This window comes from Lygodium microphyllum, chromosome 2 (genome assembly GCF_053477565.2).
Source record: "Lygodium microphyllum isolate KBCC chromosome 2, Lygodium_microphyllum_v1.1.10, whole genome shotgun sequence".
NCBI classification, from domain to species: Eukaryota; Viridiplantae; Streptophyta; class Polypodiopsida; order Schizaeales; family Lygodiaceae; genus Lygodium; species Lygodium microphyllum.
In genome coordinates, this window is record NC_141136.1 from 172,517,317 (window position 1) to 172,535,800 (window position 18,484).

At 42.5% G+C, this 18,484-nt stretch overlaps 2 protein-coding genes and 1 pseudogene across 3 annotated transcripts in view; 1 reads left to right on the top strand and 2 right to left on the bottom strand.

The window, feature by feature from the left end:
* LOC148040621 (transcription factor ILR3-like) overlaps positions 1-17,764 on the bottom strand; it is a 29,679-nt gene extending 11,915 nt beyond the window's left edge. The window contains exons 1-2 of one of the 2 annotated variants that reach the window (XM_087701354.1): positions 17,266-17,763; positions 16,666-16,728 (exon numbers count right to left, since the gene is read on the bottom strand). In XM_087701354.1, the coding sequence (XP_087557480.1) occupies positions 16,666-16,728; positions 17,266-17,384 (182 nt within the window). In that variant the 5' untranslated portion in view covers positions 17,385-17,763. Of the gene's footprint in view, positions 1-16,665; positions 16,729-17,265 lie in introns of both variants that reach the window. The other variant, XM_087701358.1, reaches the window with a different exon arrangement.
* Positions 2,480-3,219, bottom strand: LOC148040622 (uncharacterized). The gene is made up of 2 exons (XM_087701366.1): positions 3,109-3,219; positions 2,480-2,671 (listed from the first exon to the last, which is right to left on the bottom strand). The coding sequence occupies exons 1-2, from the start codon at positions 3,217-3,219 to the stop codon at positions 2,480-2,482; spliced, it is 303 nt and encodes a 100-aa protein (XP_087557492.1).
* Positions 5,181-6,939, top strand: LOC148040623 (uncharacterized; annotated as a pseudogene).
* Positions 17,765-18,484: the final 720 nt, after the last annotated feature.

Below are 18,484 nucleotides of genomic sequence, written 5' to 3' on the forward strand. Positions count from 1 at the left end.
AGAAAATATCTACGTGTGTCTCCGCCTTGAGGACCTCGATCTCCATCAGCCCACGTGTTGTCAGTCACAGCAGGCTATCTCTGTCCAGATCTCAAGATCAGAAAATGATCAAGTGTTGGACCAGTCTGCTATAAATAGCAATGGAAAAATGCCACGAAAATGATTAAAAACAGGTCAGCTGCATAAAACAGTCTGACTGCTCCAGTCCCTATTCCGGACTGTGCTGATGTGGCACCTGTCCGACTGTACTGCATGCTGACGTGGCTCCTTTGCGCTGTCCATACTGCTGACGTGGCACTGCTGTCCAAGAAATGACTCTCTAACATCCCCTCTCAAATCCTGGACAAGTCAAAAGATTGGGGGATCTGGCATGTCTTCGAAGAAGAGCCTAGGGAAGCTCCTTCGTGAACAAATCTGCAAGATTATCCTCCATCTTGCAGTACACCACATCAATGGTCCCATCCAGAAGCTTCTCCCAAAATGAAGTGATATTGGATCTCAATGTGCTTTGTCCGGACATGGAATACAGAATTTCATACCAAGGCAATGCAACTCTCATTGTTGCACCGCAGAAGAGTAGGACGAGTCCGGGGGTAGCCAAGCTCCTCTAACAATCTCCGAAGCCACATAACCTCACATGTGGTGGAAGACGTGGCCCAATACTCCACCTCAGTAGAAGAAAGGGCTACCGTGGGCTGCTTCTTGCTACTACAAGAGATAACACCTGTACCCAAGGTAAAACAATAGCCTGTAGTAGATCGCCGGTGGTCCACATCGCCAGCCCAATTTGAGTCACTCCAATCTGCAAAAACAAGATCTGAAGCATTTGTACCTGCGGGATACGAAATCCCTAAGGCAAAGGTCCCCCTCAAATACCGAAGAATCCTCAAGGCAGCTTGCCAATGCACCTGTTTGGGTTCACTCATGAACCCCGCCAAAAGACCCACAGCAAAACAAAGATCAACACAAGTATTGAGTAGCCAAATCAAGGATCCAATCAACTGATGGTAGCGAGAAGCATCCGTCAAGGGAGAATCTGAGTGTGAAGTGGCCTTCCAATTCGAATCCATAGAAGTAGAAATGGTCCGACAGGTCTCCATCTCAAAAGTCACCAAGAGCTCCTGAATGTATCTCTGCTGAGAGATAAAAATCCCCCTCTAAGACTAATAAATCTCGTGACCCAAGAAGAAATGAAGAAGCCCTAAATCCATCATCTCGAACGTCTGATGTAAGGCTATCTTGGTCTCTTGGACCTTCTATGCATAATCCCATGTTAGAATCAAATCATCAACATACAACACAAACAACACATGATCAGCCTCGAAGTGTGCACATAAAGCTGCGGATCGGCCTTGGAGTGCCGATAGCCCAACTTGGACTAAAGAAACGAGTTAATCTTCTTGTTCCATGCACGTAGTGCCTACTTGAGGCCATACAAGGCCTTCTTCAACCTGTAAACTTTCCCATCCAAGGATCCAAAGCCAAGAGGCTGCTCAACATAGATCTCCTTCTGCAAGTCACCATTGAGAAAGGCCAACTTCACATCCAACTGATAGACAGGCCAGCTCCTATGGACAGCCAAGGCAAAAACATCTCGAATAGTCACCATACGAGCAGTGGGGGCAAAAGTATCATGGAAGTCAATGCCTGGGCGCTGAGCAAAACCTTTAGCAACAAGGTGAGCCTTGTGCTTATCCAAAGAACCATCGCTAAGGTGCTTGGTCTTAAAGACCCACTTAACACCAATCACCTTCTTGTGAGAGGGACGAGACACAAGGGACCAAGTGTCATTCCTCTCAATAGCCTCCAACTCGGCTTCCATAGCTTTCCGCCAATGGTCAGACTACATAGTCTCCTTCACTAGAGTGGGCTCTCGATCCTGCATAACACAAGTCATCAAACAATAGTTAGAGCAAACAAGCTCCGTAGAATGTGTCTGGTTCCTCCGTGACCTCCACGGTCCATCATGCGGTTCCCACTCCTCAAGGACCCCCTCGATCCATAAAGCTCAAAGTGTGTCACGGGCCCAACGAGGAGGAGGCCAGACCTCGCCCCATCGCTCTCCATCTGCTAAAGACTCGAAAACATCCACCGACAGAAGCTCCACTGGGGTGGTTGAGGGAAGGGAAAACTTTGAATCAGAAAAACTATCTCCATCAAGAAACTCTAGCTCCAAAGGAACTCGAGAGTCCAACTCTCCCTTGGATCTCCAAGGACGGGATGCTCCTCACCCCCCTCTATGGCCGGAACTTCCACGAACTGTACATCTCGGCTCATGTAGACATTCCGCTTAACGGGATCAAACAGACGATAACCTTGGGACTCGAAGCTATAGCCAACAAAAACCTATCGGCGAGAAGCCACCTCGAACTTGTTATGTTGCATCTTAGGGATGTGCACATAGGCGTCACACCCAAAGATCAGGAAATAAGAGACATCCGGCGTAGGCACAAAGTAAGCCTCAAAAGATGTCATCCTGTCAACGGCTGAAGTCGGAGATCGATTGAGGATGTGAACTGCAGTAGCCACGGCCTTGGCCCACAGAAACTGAGGTGTCTGTCGGTGCTCCATCATGATGCGCACCATCCCAATCACACTCCTGTTCTTCCGCTCCAAAATGCCATTCTCTGAGGAGTGTTGGTGTGAGCAAACTCTTGGTGAATACCCCTATCTGCACAAAAACGAGCAAACTCATAAGACATAAATTCATCGCCCTTGTCTGAATGCAAGGTCTGCAATCACCGGCCAAATCAGTTCTCCTCAAAACAAAGCCAATCCTTCAAGTGGGAGAAAGCCTCCGACTTCAATGTCAAGAAATAAGCCTAAGTCATCCTGCTGTAGTCATCTACAATCAACACGAAGTACAAGCTCCGCTTCAAGGACTCGGTCCTCATCGGGCCACAAAGATCCGTAGATACAAGCTCCATAGGTGAAGTAGACCGCCTCAAAGCTTTGTTGGGAATCTCATCCCCATGCAGTTTCCCACAAATGCAAGTGTCATGAGGACATGTATTTTTAAAAACTCACTTACCATGTGGATTAATTTTAATCACATGATTAAGTAAATGATGCACATGTGAGGTGCAACTGGGGTTAAAATAAATTTACCAGCCCGGGACCCGAAGAAATCACGGGATATCGAAGGCAAAAGTTGCTATAAGTTATGCCGCACAGGTACTTGGTGGTATCTGGTACCAGTTGTTGGCCTGTGTCATCCATTTGGCCATAAGTGTCAGTTAGTGACACTAGAGAAGTAGCGTTTAATGGTACCTAACGCCAATCTGATGGTCAAAGATGACACAAAGACACTCGGAAATGGAAATTGCCTAGCCAATTTAATTATTGACTAATCAAATTATTTTTCAAGGCACCGAAATAATTATTAGATTAATTTTTAGTATTTTAAGACTGAAAATTGATATTTATTTTTGAAAAATACTGGAAAACCCATTTGGAAAGACTGCCACTTGTAAAAAATGCCCATGCAAGATTAAAAAACGTCTTTAGAGGCTGGAGAGAGGCATTTCTATAAATTCAGCCTCCAAGAGAGAGGAAGAGGAGGCTGCTGGTCTGATTTGCAGCCATTGGAGGACCTTCTGAGGCTGCCAAGGACAAGAGAAGACCAATCAACAGCAGGAGGCAGCATCTACAAGCTGTTGAGACAAGGCAGCAACTGTAAATGACTGATTTTCTTCAGTTCTTTGCATCTACAAGCTGTTATGGCAGGGCAGAAACTGCATTTGACTAATTTTCAGTCATTCTTCGTGACAAAACTCTGAATTTTCTCTCTCTATAACTTTCTCTCTCATGTCCCAACCATTTCACAGCCTTGCTCCGAAGATCTTAGCATTTGGACCCTTGGAGGCTGAGAAATTGCAAATTCCTTTGCTGTAAACCCTAATTTATAGCAGAAATTAGGGTTTAGCAGCATATTTCGAAAGCGTGCCAAAAATTGGAAACTCCAAGACTTGGATTCTACAAGGCTGAAGGTGAATTTCAGCTGAATTCAGGTGGAGGACTAGCCAACCATTAAATTTGGGACATTTCCATCCTTTATGAAGTGGGTGAAGGCCAATTGAGTGCCCGAATCAAGGGGCAAAATAGATTGAAGACTTACTGGTCACTGGATAGCAAGGGGAGTTGAAATACCAAAAGGGATTGGGAGAACCCCATTGTAAATTAACTTTTTCTTCAATAGAGCTAAAGAAATACCGAAAGGGGCGCCAATTTTGGAGCCGATCGAGTGTGCATTGTCCAAGATCAGTAGGTAAATTTGCATTTTCAGATTTGCATTTATTGTTTGCTACTGTAATTAAGTTGTAATCAAGGATTTACCACCCTATCGGAGGAGGAAGGCTAGTTACGTATTTCCATTGCCGGGATACCATCAAATCCTTTCAATTGGTGGGCCCGTGGTACTTGATTGAAATTTGGGACTATTGCATTATTGCTGAAATTGTTCTCAGCACTGAATTACAGCAAGCATGTCTTCACATGGTGATACGGGATCAAGTGAAGAGAATGCATCACTCCTTGGTCAATCACATGGCGAAGGGGGAAATGCAATGACTGATGTTGGGTATGGTTCTCAACATGGACAGCATGCTGAAAATGTGGGAAATGACCCAAATATTGGCACTTCAATGCATTAAGAGGCTGATGACTAGCAAGGGGCTGAAGAATTTGATGATAGCTTCAAGGATCAAATGCGTACAACAACAAATCTTTTTGCTGAATTGGCAAAGGATCCCCAGTTTACTCGATTCTTGAATGCCCCAAAGAAGGACAGCAAAGGCAAAGAGAAGAAGACACCTTCTATAGCTTCGAGACAGCAACAAGAACCAAAGGAAATGCCTAACCCTTCTTTAGAAGAGCCCAAAATGCCTGATGAGCTCAAACAGTTGGTATCCGTGGGGTAGCAAGTGCAAATGTATGGCCAACTTGGTAGTGCCAATACATGGGAACATGGGCAGCAAGGCAATTATGCACATGCAAGCATGGGACAGCAAGGATACTTTGGTGGTGGTACCATTTTTCATGCTATGGTTGGACAAGCACCACATACGGGAATGTATGGCACAAATCCCTATGGTATGCAACAGCCAATGCATGGCTCACAACACCCAATGTATCCGGGTAATGCAAGTGGAATGCCTAATCCCATGTATGGCAACGTAAGTATGACGCTTGGGGCACAAAGCGGGCCATATGGATATGTATCGGCACCCCCAAGGACTATTGGAGCACAAGGATTTGGTGCTGGTCATGTAGGTGCTTCAGATAGTGCTGGTTTTCATGCAAATATAGCCGATGCACCCTTTTTGCAGCACCCCATTTATGATAACTTGACTCCCATAGGTCCGTTGAAGGACTATGATGAAGGTGGCAAAAGTGTGAAGTTTGAGCCTTTCAGTGGTGCACAAGATAGGCTGAAAGCACTTGTTTTTATTCAGCAGTTTTATGCATCCTATTCTGGAGGCAACTTCACAAAGGCATCTAAGATACGCAAGGCAGCCACATTTTTTACGGGAAATGCATTGCAGTGTGGTCTACACTCCTTATTCAAGGGAAGTCACCTACCACGTGGGTCCAGTTCAAGCAAATGTTTGCTTCAAATTGGTTAACAAGTACCTTTGAAGTAGACATTATGATGGCTTGGAACATAGTTGTTTTCAAACGCATCTGAAATGAATTTCAGACATCTGTAAACGTCTGAAAAACAGACGTCTGAAAACCCCATATCAAACTTGACGTTTTTTTAAATTAAAAAATGTTGACGACTTTACACAAAAGCATACAGAATGTGGTCGCCTTTATCTGCCGACTCTTTCCCTGGATTCAGGCAATCTGAAACACACACTCCTAAGGAATCGTGACTGAAAACGACTGAACTCAGCCTGAGGAACTCCACAAACTGTGGGAAACACAGCTCTCTACTTGGAAATACTGCTGCCCCAAACTTTTTGATCATCAGGTAAGATCTCTCTCTCTCTCTCTCTCTCTCTCTCTCTCTCTCTCTCAAGCTTCAGCCTGTGAGCACTGAGCAGTGCAGACTGCAGTGAGTCTTCAGAGTCCAGACTCTTCATTGTTCACAACTTTACAGTCTACAGACCTAAAGGCTGAATATTGAGATTCGAGGTTACAAACCTGGAGGCTGGAGCCTAGGACTACAATGCACACTGCAGTGACTAGTCACTGCACAGTGGCTGAAAATTAAGTTCTGAAATTTGAAAGCTGAAGCCTGAAGTCTGGACTCTGGACTCTGAAGTTTGAACTCTGGACCAAGGCTGAATATGATGTGGATATAAAGTAAGCTCTCCTTGGTACACAAAATATGATGTGGATATGCAGGGTGTTCTATGTGATGAGCTTGACATGTACAAGTCGGAATCAGGTGCATTTTCTCGGCCACTTGCAAGAGATGAGAAAAGAATGCATCAGGGTGTGAAATGGTGGGAGACATTTGGCCCATGCGTACCTAGATTGCAGCAATTGGCTTTAAGAATACTCTCACAAGGATCTTGTGCCTCTCCTTGTGAGAGAAATTGGAGAACATTTTCACTGATTCAAACAAAGAGAAGGAATAAATTGCTTCCAAAATGTACTGAGCAGCTTGTATATATTCATACAAACCTTCGTCTTATCAATAAAATTAAGGAATCAGGCTATGAAAAGATTGAGGTTACATTGGACATGCTTAACAAGGAGAAGGATGATGATAGATTGCTTGCATTGCAGTAGATACGAGAGGAAGAGGACATCGTAGCCTCATTGCCAGTGCCACACAGGGAGGCAAGCACTAGTGATGCTCCTGGCTCGAGTTCTCTTGGTCCACATCAGAGGGAGGAGGATGATGATGACGACGATGATGATGATGATGATGATGAGCAGGAGGAGGAGGAGGACTGCACTCTTGAGGATGATGAAGATGATGAGTAGATTAGTCAATGACAGATGAATCATGAATCATGATATATGATGTGACTCTATTACGCAGTTTTCAGTTTTGCTTTTGGTTGTTCCCTTTCAGTTTTTAGTCTACTATGCACTTGGCATTGGGCAACTTGGCTTGAATCTTGATGACAGATGTATCATGTATCATGTCAATTCCCTGAAAGTTGAATGATGAATCATGAATCCTTCTATATTGACTCAAGCTCTGGAGTCTCAGTCTTCAAAGTTTAAGAGTTGTGCATTGTTCTTTTATTTTGAAATTAGCACATGTTTATCATGTTTTATCATATCTTAAAGTTGTGTATTTTTCTCATATTTTATTAAGAATATGTTAAAAAATTAGGGTCACGTATGATTCAGGTCTAGGGTCTGAATTATACTCGTTTCATACTTTCATACGTGTTTGCGTTTGACGTTTGATTCATGTATGGAAAAACTATGGCTTCGAATCACTTGAATTCCAAAGACTACAAGAACTTGGATCAATATAAGAAAAAGTTTTGGAATGCATTGTTGCGAGTTACTTCTTATCGCACAGTACCCCTCCATGAGCAGGAGGAGAAGCATATTTGTGGTTTGCCAAAGGAATCAAGGATTTTTGCATAAGTCCATTATTTCCAACATGTCTCAGCTTATAGAAAATGCTACTACAGTTGACACATCGCTGCATGGAAGGATGCAGGATTCCACGATGATGATGCCGAGTCACATGTCAAAGAGGCAAAGGTTGAGAAAAAGGGTAAATCTGAAAATAAGGCTGGTTTCATGGTTCCAAAAGGTATCACCTATTCTGCAAACTAAGGATGAGATCTTTGAGGCTGATCGTTATGTGGAAAACTTGGATGTAGCCTATGCAAAGATAAAATATGCACTTCAAAGATCACAAATAAAGCAAAAGAGGGCGGCTAATCCACATAGAGGTGCTTTGCAGTTTGCAGAGGGTGATTATGTATTGCTGCGTTTTGAAAAGGCAAGGCTGAAAAAGATAAAAGGAAGAGAAAGATTGTATCCGAAGTTGAGTATGAGATACTATGGGCCCTTCCAGGTGTCGGAGAAGATCAACGATGTGGCATATCGGCTGAAATTACCTCCACATTGGCGGATACACAATGCCTTTCATGTCAGTCTATTGAGGCCTTTTCATGGTGATGTGCCAAAGGATATGTCTGCTAAAATTCATCCTAAGGTTGAGGAGCTAGATGAGATTTTGGTACCTGAGCAGACTTTGGCACACAAGGAAAGAAAGGTCAAAGGTAAAGTTTCCAAGAGGTACTTGGTGAAGTTTTAGAATTATTCACCAATGGATGCCGAATGGATGGAAGAGGATGACTTAGCAGACCATCCTCAGTTCTTGCAGCTTTACCTAGATGCCTTTCAGTTAGAGCCAACTTTAGTTCGGGCTCCGTCAAGTTCAGCAGAGCAAGGGTCCGGAGTATTGCCTGATACTCAAGGGGAGGTAGCACTTCCACTCCTCCGATTATGAACAGCTCTTATATGTAGTGGATCTCGGATGTATTCAGCATACATTCAAGGTATTGTAGCTGAACAGTATGTTTGCCAGGAGATCACAATTCAGTGTACTAGTCACTATGTTTGGTATGCAGATCGGTATGGTTTTCACTGCAGCTCTGAAACTGTATATTTGCATCCGTTATGCTAGGGTGTAATCAGTTATGCTTGGTATGGCATTGGTTATGCTTGGTGTAGCATCAATTAATGATCGTCAGGGGCTGATTATCGAATGCTAGTTTTCAGTGTATGATCATTAATATTCAATGGTATTCAGCTCAGTTTTTGATCAACTTAAGGGCTCTTTATGGTCACTTTTTGGATCAATTGTGCATCAATTTTTGCATTGATTGCTGGTCAATTTTTACAATGAGTTTGTGACCAGTTTGGGGTCACATTTGCAACAGTTTGTGATCAGTTCTCAGATCAGCAAGTGATTAGTTTATGATCAGATTATACTCAGTTTTCAATGGTTTACATCTAGGTCCATGGACAACAGTATATATTATGATGCCATTGATGTTTTAGCCATGGTTTATGCTTGCTTATGCTATGCTATGGTTTGGTTTTGCCAAATGAGTTCAGCTCATGAGAAATGGACATGTCACATGATAAACTGGCAATGTTTTTGAGATTCTTTGCGAGTCTTATGCTATGTTATGTTGGCTGGTAATTTTCAACATATGTTGGGCATATGGAATGGTTGAACAGCAGTGCGCAATGTTGTGTTGACTATGATGTCCTATGGAAAATTCCAATGTAGTACTTTGCTTTTGATGCATTTGGCAGAGCAATCGAGGACGATTGCAAGGATTTCAAGGGAGAGGGCTGTCATAAGGACATGTATTTTTGAAACCTCACTTAACATATAAATTAATTTTTAATCATGTGATTAAGTAAATGATGCATATATGAGGTGCAACTGGGGTTAAAATAAATTTATGAGCCCGGGACCCGAAGAAATCACGAGATGTCAAAGGCAAAAGTTGCTATAAGTTATGCCACACATGTACTTGGTGGTATCTAGTGCCAGTTGTTGGCCTAGGTCATCCATTTGGCCATAAGTGTCAGTTGGTGACACTAGAGAAGTGGCGTTTAATGGTACCTAACGTCAATCTAATAGTCAAAGATCGTGCAGAGACACTCGGAAATGAAAGTTGCCTAGTCAATATAATTATTGGCTAGTCAGATTATTTTTCAAGGCACCAAAATAATTATTAGATTGATTTTCAGTATTTTAAGGCTGAAAATTAATATTTAATTTTGAAAAATGCTGAAAAAACCATTTGGGAAGACTGTCACTTGTGAAAAATGCCCATGCAAAACTGAAAAACGTCTTTAGAGACTGGAGAGAGGCATTTCTATAAATTCAGCCTCCAAGAGAGAGGGAGGGGAGGCTGCTGGTCTGAATTGCAACCATTGGAGGATCTTCTAAGGCTGCCAAGGGCAAGAGAAGACCAATCAACAGCAGGAGGCAGCATCTACAGGCTGTTGAGACAAGGTAGCAACTGTAAATGACTGATTTTCTTCAATTCTTTGCATCTACAAGCTGTTGTGGCAGGGCAGATTTTGACTGATTTTCAGTCATTCTTCGCAACAAAACTCTGAATTTTCTCTCTCTACAGCTTTCTCTCTCATGTCCCAACCATTTCACAGCCTTGCTCCGAAGATCTCAGCATTTGGACCCTTGAAGGCTGAGAAATTGCAAATTTCTCTGCCGTAAACCCAACAGATTTCGGAAGCTCCCAAACTTGGATTCAACAAGGCTGAAGGTGAATTTCAGCTGAATTCAAGAGGACTAGCCAGCCATTGAATTTGGGGCATTTCCATCCTTTATGAAGTGGGTGAAGGCCAATTGAGTGCCCAAATCAAGGGGCAAAATAGATTGAAGACTTGTTGGTCACTTTGGACAGCAAGGGAGTTGAAATACCGAAAGAGATTGGGAGAACCCCATTGTAAGTCAACTTTTTCTTCAATAAAGCTAAAGAAATACCGAAAGGGGCGCCAATTTTGGGGCCAATTGGGTGTGCATTGTCCAACATCGATAGGTAAATTTGTATTTTCAGATTTGCATTTATTGTTTGCTGCTGTAATTAAGCTGTAATCAGGGATTTACTACCCTATCTAACAAGGAAGGCTGGTTACAGCAAGAGACATATGGCTAATGGCTCACCACTATGTCCGGCAAACCTTGGACAAACAATCCTTGCGATGCCGTCCGAAGGTACGCTCGGTTTGGCCACCTGAGAGGTAAAAAGAAGAGAGATAAGAGCTGTAGAAAACTTCAATTTGTAGATGACATTCTCCTCATACCCTGCAGAGAGAACCTTCCTCAATCCACAATCAAGGACTCGAACAGTATCACTGTCAAACACCACCAAGAGGCCAAGAGAACAAATCTTATGGACCGAAAGCAAATGATACCCCAAGCCTGGCACATGCAACACCTCGGAAGTATGGGTACCACCACATCCATCAAGAATCAGCTGCATTTCACCCCGCGCAGCAATAGACACAGAAGAGTTGTCTTCAATGAGAATCTACCCACACGAAGGTCGCCAATGGGCAACACCAATGGGAGAAGGAGTCATGTACCGTGAGGCACCACTGTCCACGATCCACTCTCAAGCCTGGGGAGTTGTCATCGCAGCATCAGAAGTCTTCGGTGTAGAGTCCTCAATGACTGCTAAGTGTAGAAAAGTAGCTGATGAGGGTGCAACCACCACTCCAGAATCCTTCATGTCCTTCTTCTTAGTGTCCTTCTTGTCTTTGTCAGGGCAATCCTTCTTCCAATGACCGGTCTTACCAAAAATATGGCAAGTCGATTCCTTCTCCTTGTCCTTCTTGGATTTGTTGTCCTCCTCCTTTGTTTGGTCCTTCCCCTTCTTCTGAGAGGCTTGACCAACCAAAGCCTCCAATTTGGAAGCATTCTATCCCTTCAATTGTTCCTCTTGGTCCAAGACCATAGGAACCAACTCTTCCCACCGAAGAGTCGACTCCCGCCCTGATGCAATAAGAGCAAAATAAAAGGTACCGAATCATGGCGGTAACTGGGACAACAAAGTGATCGCCATGTCTTCGGAGAAAATAGGCTTCCCCGCATTTTGAACCTGCATTTGAAACTACCCAAGCTTATTGATGTGTTCCCAAAGCGAAAAAGACCTATTCACGGACAAAGTCCGCATCTGCACCTCCAAAGAAACCCTCTTCATCAAGGTCATCCGGTTATACATCTGGTCAAGCTCCAGCCATATCTCTCAAGCCACCATCAAGAACTCAATGTGAGCTATCATGGTTGTAGTGCAAGACAGAAAAAGAAAAGAACGAATTCTGGCATTCAGAATGTCCCAATGAGACTGAACCTTAGTCAACTCTGCACAAGCATTGGAAGAGAGTTTGGGCTCGTCTCTCACTGAGAGGACCTGTTAATCTCCTCCATCACAAGCTCCGCCAAATCATAAGACTCCACAATGGCCAACATCATCACCCCCAAAATGCGGTAATTGTCACCATCAAGCTTTTGATCCGATAGAAGAGCCGGTAAGACAAGCACCTTCATGTCCATGTTCGCCTGGAACTCCAAATCAGTCTCTGTAGACATGTTCACCTGCAATGCTTGCACAAACGCAAAATCAGTCCCCCTTTGACTGTGTAAACGCAGCCTGTTAGGGTTGTTTCCTCTGCTTTCCGAACCTTCTTCAGCCGCCAGAGGCGATGAATAGGTAAAATCTACAATGGAAGGGCTAAAACATAGCCTTCCTCCCCTCAAACAGCAATAACCTACACCAAATTCACCAACTGGACTTTTATCCCGCACGCCCACACTCGCTTCAGCCTTGTTCCAATGCACAACTCTCCAACTAGCCCTCGAATGCTGAAAACACAACCTTGTGTCGCGTTGAAATCTCCTCTTCAAGTAGGTTCTTCAATCAATCAGTCTGATTTCACCGCTCTAATACCATGTAAGAGTGCAGCGATCCGGAAGCGTAGGACAAAGACTGAGAGAGAGTGAACACAGACAGAAGAGAGAGGGAGAGAAAAGGAGACAGTGAAACGCAAAAAATCTGCAGTGTAGTATGCTGTATAGAAGTGCATAAATATACAAGGGTGCAGAGAAAATATCTGCATGTGTCTCCGCCTTGAGGACCTTGATCTCCGCCAGCCCACGTGCCATCAGTTACAATAGGCTATCTCTGTCAGATCTCAAGATCAGAATATAATCAAGTGCTGGACCAATCTACTATAAACAGCAGTGCAAAAATGCCACGAAAATGATAAAAAACAGATCGGCTGCATAAAACAATCTAAATGCTCCTGTCCATGTCCAATTGTGCTGAAGTGGCACCTCTTCGACTATGCTGCCTACTGATGTGTCTCCTCTGCACTATCCATACTGCTGGCGTGGCACTCTATTGTCCAGGAAATGACTCTCTAACATGGAGCCCCTTAAGGAAAGCTTGTATTTCATACTTATGGTTAACAATTTTAGCAAAATGACATAGGCCTATTTCTTGGAGTTGAAGTTGGAGGCCCTCTCCCACTTTAAGGATTGGTTGCTCTTATTAGAGGAGAACCGATCAAGCAAAAAGCTGAAGACATTGTGATCAGACAAGGGAAAAGAATTTCTCTCCAACGAACTTGCCATATTTTGTGTAGATTGCGATATCCACCAAGAGTTTGCAAACACCAATACCCCTCAAGAGAATGGCATATTGGAGCAGAAGAATCAAAGTGTGATCAAGATGGCCCGCACCATGATAGCGCATTGAGAGACACCTCAATTTCCATGGGCTGAGGCTATGGCTACTGTAACCAACCTTCCTCCTCGGATAGGGTAGTAAATAACCTGATTAAGCATTAATTACAACAAGCATAAAATTCACATAAACTGAAAATGCACACTTTACCACTTTAATCTTGGACAATAGACACCTAGTTAGCCCCAAAATTAGTGCCCCTTGCAAAAAAAATTTTAATCTTATATTGCAAATGGAAGGAGTACAATTGAGATTCTTTGATCTCCTCTGCTAATCCAAGTACCTCCTGCTATCAACATTGATCAATAAGCCTCCAAACCAATTTGCCCCTTGGTTTACTTAGGGATTGGTCTTCACCTTACTCCTTGAAATACAAATTCAAACAAATTCAACCCTAAATCTAATATTGGTTGGCTGGCCTCTTAAATCTCCTTGAAATTCCTCACTTTCAGATAGTAGAATTCAAGTCCTAGGTCCTCAATTTTAAGCATGCATCCCAAGACAACTGTCAAAACCCTGATTTTTACTATAAATTAGGATTTACAGTAAAGATTGACTGAAATCTATTTCTCTAATGGCTCAAATTGCTAGAAAATGTTGAGATGACTCGAGAGATGCTTGGAAAATGAGACAAAATGTTGTGGAGAGAGAAATTTCCAAGTTTGATCATAAGAAATACTAAAAGGCTACCATTACCCTGCTCAAACAGCCATGGAAGCTATCACCTACAGCTTAGGACCACCAAAAAGACTATTATCCCCTCCCATATGTTGCCTTTTGCACTATACCTTGGACTACTGTCACTTGCTCTTAGAGGGCTCCAAATTACTGTCACATGTTGTAGAAATAATTCTTGCTAGCTGCAAATTACATCAATAGCCTCTGCTTGCTCTTTACGACCTCCTCTTTCACAATGGCTAGATTAGACTTCCACCAACCCCTAAAAACGTTTTTTTCATTTGCATGGACAAGTTTTACCAAGTGATAGCCTTCTAATTTTATTTTCTACCATTGTCCAACTTTTTAAATTGATTTTTACATATTAATTTTAAAAATTAATTTAAAAATTATTCTAGTACTCCAAAAAATTAATCCTACCAACCAATAATTAAATTAACTAAGCTAATTTATCTTCCAAGTATCCATAAGCAATTATTGACCCTTAGCCTGGCATTAATTAATTAATTAACTAATGTCTAGTCTCTAATGTTAACACCGTCATAAGTGGCCAATGAATTGGTCTAGACCCAAATCTGACACCGAGGACCACCTAGTATCTATCCAGCATAACTTATTATAACTTTTGCCTTTGACACCCACTACATTCTCGGAGGCCTTGGCCTGTTACCATGAAATAACTGCCATGTGCATCACATGTGCTAAACAACCTGGCACATTTGATTAATATCTTAATCAAATGTTATCGACAAGATTAAAGCATCTCAAAATTTCATGTCCCCATGACAACTACTGTTATCCATATCCTTAATCAATCCCCTACTTCAGTCATGGTTTGTATGACACCCTATCAGGCATATTTTGGGTCTCATCCTAATGTTTCTTATTTCAAAGCTTTTGGATATGGTACTTATGTTCACATCCTAAAGGCATAAAAAAACATCAAGCCATTACCACCCAAAATACCTTAATCAAATGTTATCGGCAAGATTAGAGCATCTCAAATTTTCATGTCCCCGTGACAACTATTGCTATCCATATCCTAAATCAATCCCCTACTTCAGTCATGGTTTGTATGACACCCTATGAGGCGTATTTTGGGTCTCAACCTAATGTTTCTTATTTCAAAGCTTTTGAATATGGTACTTATGTTCACATCCTGAAGGCATAAAAAAACATCAAGCCATTACTACCCTTTCCTCAAAAGAAAGATTGGTTTCACTTAAGCCTCATGGTTGTTATAGACTCTTGTTCAACACTTTTCACCCTCATTATAATGTATAATTCCACTAGCTGCATTTCGCTTTTGACTAGTTTAAGACTCTCCCAACCTCTCCTTTTGGCAGCCACAACCTAGTTTAGATTGTTTTATTGAGTTAAAAAAAAGTATATCCACTCATTTTTGGCAACTCAAGTTGATTTTTCTCTCTCATCTTTCACATAATGCATCAAACCCTACCTTGCGCAATGTGGAGACATTGGCAAAAGTTGTGATAAGCCGTGGTGGAGAAGTGTTAATGGGTGCCTAGTGACAAGTCTGGACTCTAGACATTAAATGTGCCCTAGGAAATCACTTCTAGTGTCACTAAGGCAAGAAAAAATAAACATTTAATGTGAAGGACTAAGGCCAATGAAAGCCTTCACAAGCTGCCATATCACCATTCAGGCTTAGATAGGCAGGTTGCTGCTACATTTTTTATCCATCTTAAGCACAGCACACTTCCGTTTTCAACACTTCCTTCAGCTCATCACCAACTAGTGGCTTCTGTATACATATTTCTCATCTCTATTCACATAAAGAAAATAGGCCTTCCCCTGTAGCACATAAGTGGCATTTAAATGTGAAAAGCACAATGCTTTAGATTCCATCCACCCAGCCTCCAAAGGCCAATGAGCCTTTCCACCTTAGTTGGCTTTGCAAAAGCCATAGGCTCAATCTCATCAAGAATGCACAACCTATGATAACAACCTTCCAAAAACCAGGCAGCAAGGACCTCTTGCCCAAAATGTTATTCCGGTCACCAGAGGGATATCCTTGCCCCATTCAGGTAAAACTCAGGCACTTGAATGGCAACTCATGTTCCTGCAGCAGTGCTTCACCTCTATTCAAGAGTGCCAAGGTCTCCCCAGAGGCATTAAAACATATTCTTCAGGATCTTATGGGAGTGGTTCAGATAAGGTTTGCTCAGTAGGACCACAAGGTCTGCTAAAAGGTCCCACCATTGCAGACCCAATAAATCAATACACCTGCCAACAAGCTTTTCAACAAAATTTGCTCTTTTTATAGGCATGCTAATGGAGATCTGGAGAGCTAGTCAAACAGATGAAGATTCGTAAAGTAGTGTTCTTGTCTTCCCACTAGTTGTGGATTGGCTTCTAGGTGGTCCCTAGCCTTCTTCAGCAGATAAAACCTGTACTAAGCCTCTCAGCAATGATGGGTATAAAACCCTGTTTTTCCTGCTATGCAAGGGAGCTCTTCTCTTTTGCTAGCATTTTCCCAAACTTCAAGCTTCAGATAAAAGTCCCTTTACAGCATATCGAAATCATACACAGCAGCCAGATTTTTCTCAGCTATAGCCACTAAATTTCCCTACTATAGACTTTGCTCCAAGTCTCAAACTCCAAAGACTTCCCGTTCTAGGTGTTCTTCTAGCAATATTGCCGAAATAAGCAATAGAAACAAATAATCCATCACACAATATACAACCCTTCTAGAAAAATAAAACTCACACAAAAAACTGTTCATCCGAAGTAAATTTACCCATACCTCTTCTTTGAGCAAGCCTTTTGTTTGTGGTCTGGATCCTTTCTACAGAAGCTATTATCTACACTGCAGGTGCAATAACGTCATCATTCTCAGAGGGTTTTTTTTTTTTTTAACAGTAAAAGAAGGCACATAAGACATCAATGACACAGCATTGAAACTCCTGACAGACTACATCTAGTATCTTGCTATATTCGGAAACACACAAGTAGGTAAAAAGAGTCGCTTCTTTGTTCTGCTCCTAGCCTTTGCTTGTTAAACAAAATTCCTGTGAAGAATTCGCCATCCCGAACGATTACAATGTTTTTGCAAGTAATGTGACAAGATTTGAGAATGGTATTGCCTAGCCAATACAAATAATCAGCACCCAAACAATGACGCCTGCAGAAGCAGAGTGATTCTGAATCCTGAGAGAAAAAGTCTCAAAGAGAGAAAGAAGATTGCAACTGAAAGGCCCAATCTCGCGAGGAACATCAGTCTGCTATCTGAAACCAATCTCAAAGATTGCTGCCGGATTTGGCATCCTAATGCTTACTGACAAAGGATAAATGCCTCATTTTGGTGAGGGAGGCCATATAAAAGAACCACAGAAACAGAGCACACCTAAGATCGGCTTGCTCGTTTAGGCCGCACCAGAAGAAGGCATTGGGCTGGGGTGGATCATCCAGCAGAGGATCTTCCAAGAAGGAGGTCACCCACTTGCTTTGAGGAGATGTCATCATATTTTACCTCCTGCTTCTCGAGAGCGTGCCTTTATGGCTTCAATGTAACTTCCCACATCCAATTAAATTCCCTTTAATAAATGCAGTGAAAGCCACACTCAGAGTCCCTCTGGATCTATACTTAGGGTTTGACTAGCTCCATAATCGCGTGTGTGAGTAATGGCTCTCTCTCTCAAGAGCTGCTAATCATACAGCTCTCTCTCTCTCTCTCTCTCTCCTGGGTCCTGAGTCATAGGCTCCTTAACATGCTCCGGGCCCCTATCATGATTCATGAAGCCCCCCCCACCTTAAATACGCAAATCCCCACAATAGATTTCCCCTTGCCTATCATCCAGGCATGCTCTTCTTTATGCTAGTCAAAATTATGCGAGTCGTTTATCTTCAAAGTTCAAACGCCATGTTTTGGACAAAGGCTCTTGAAGCCTTTGAAGGGTGCTCGAGGGCACTAGAAAAATAATATGCAAGATAAGGTCGTATGGCAACACAAGCAACAATTATATATATGTGTGGGGTTCTGTCCCAACTCCTTTGTTCTTATCCCCTTTTTCTACCATCCATAATCCACTCATGCCTAAGGAAGTACAACTAAAGAAAGTGGAAGTTTGACTCCCTTTTTCTAAGCTCCTCATAAACTTGAGCTCAACAAATCCTCGCTTCTAATTTCTAAATTATGAGTTTCTAAATATTGCATTATGAGCTAGGCCCACTAACCACATGTTGCTTGCATGCTTTTAAAGCTATGCCTCACTCACTTCACCTTTTTTGAGCTAAGGGAAGCAGACGTGCACACAGCTGCTTTCCTTTGCTCCCCAAAAAAGGACTAATAACACACTTTGCACACAATGAACAATGCGCTTCATGCGTAGTGTTGTATAAAATCCCGCCAATCTGAAGAGCTAATAAGTTGTACTTCTGCAATGGACTGTCTTTCTATTTGCACTTACGCTTATTGGAACTAAAAGCTACCTCTAGTCATGCTTTCTGTAGCTTGCATCGTTGCAAAGTTCGTGAGGTTACACATCACTCACTTCGTGTTTTTTGAGAGCCCAAGGAAGCAATTGTGTTATTTGCTCTAAAAACATGAAGGGGAAGCAATTTGC

Bases quoted from the DNA above. Each gene is read 5' to 3' on its own strand.
- LOC148040622 (XM_087701366.1), bottom strand. From the start codon at position 3,219: ATGGATGACACAGGCCAACAACTGGTACCAGATACCACCAAGTACCTG. The intron at 2,672-3,108 runs GTAAATTTATTT...GTTTTTGTGCAG, and splicing joins TTTCTTCGGGTCCCGGGCTG to ATAGGGGTATTCACCAAGAG.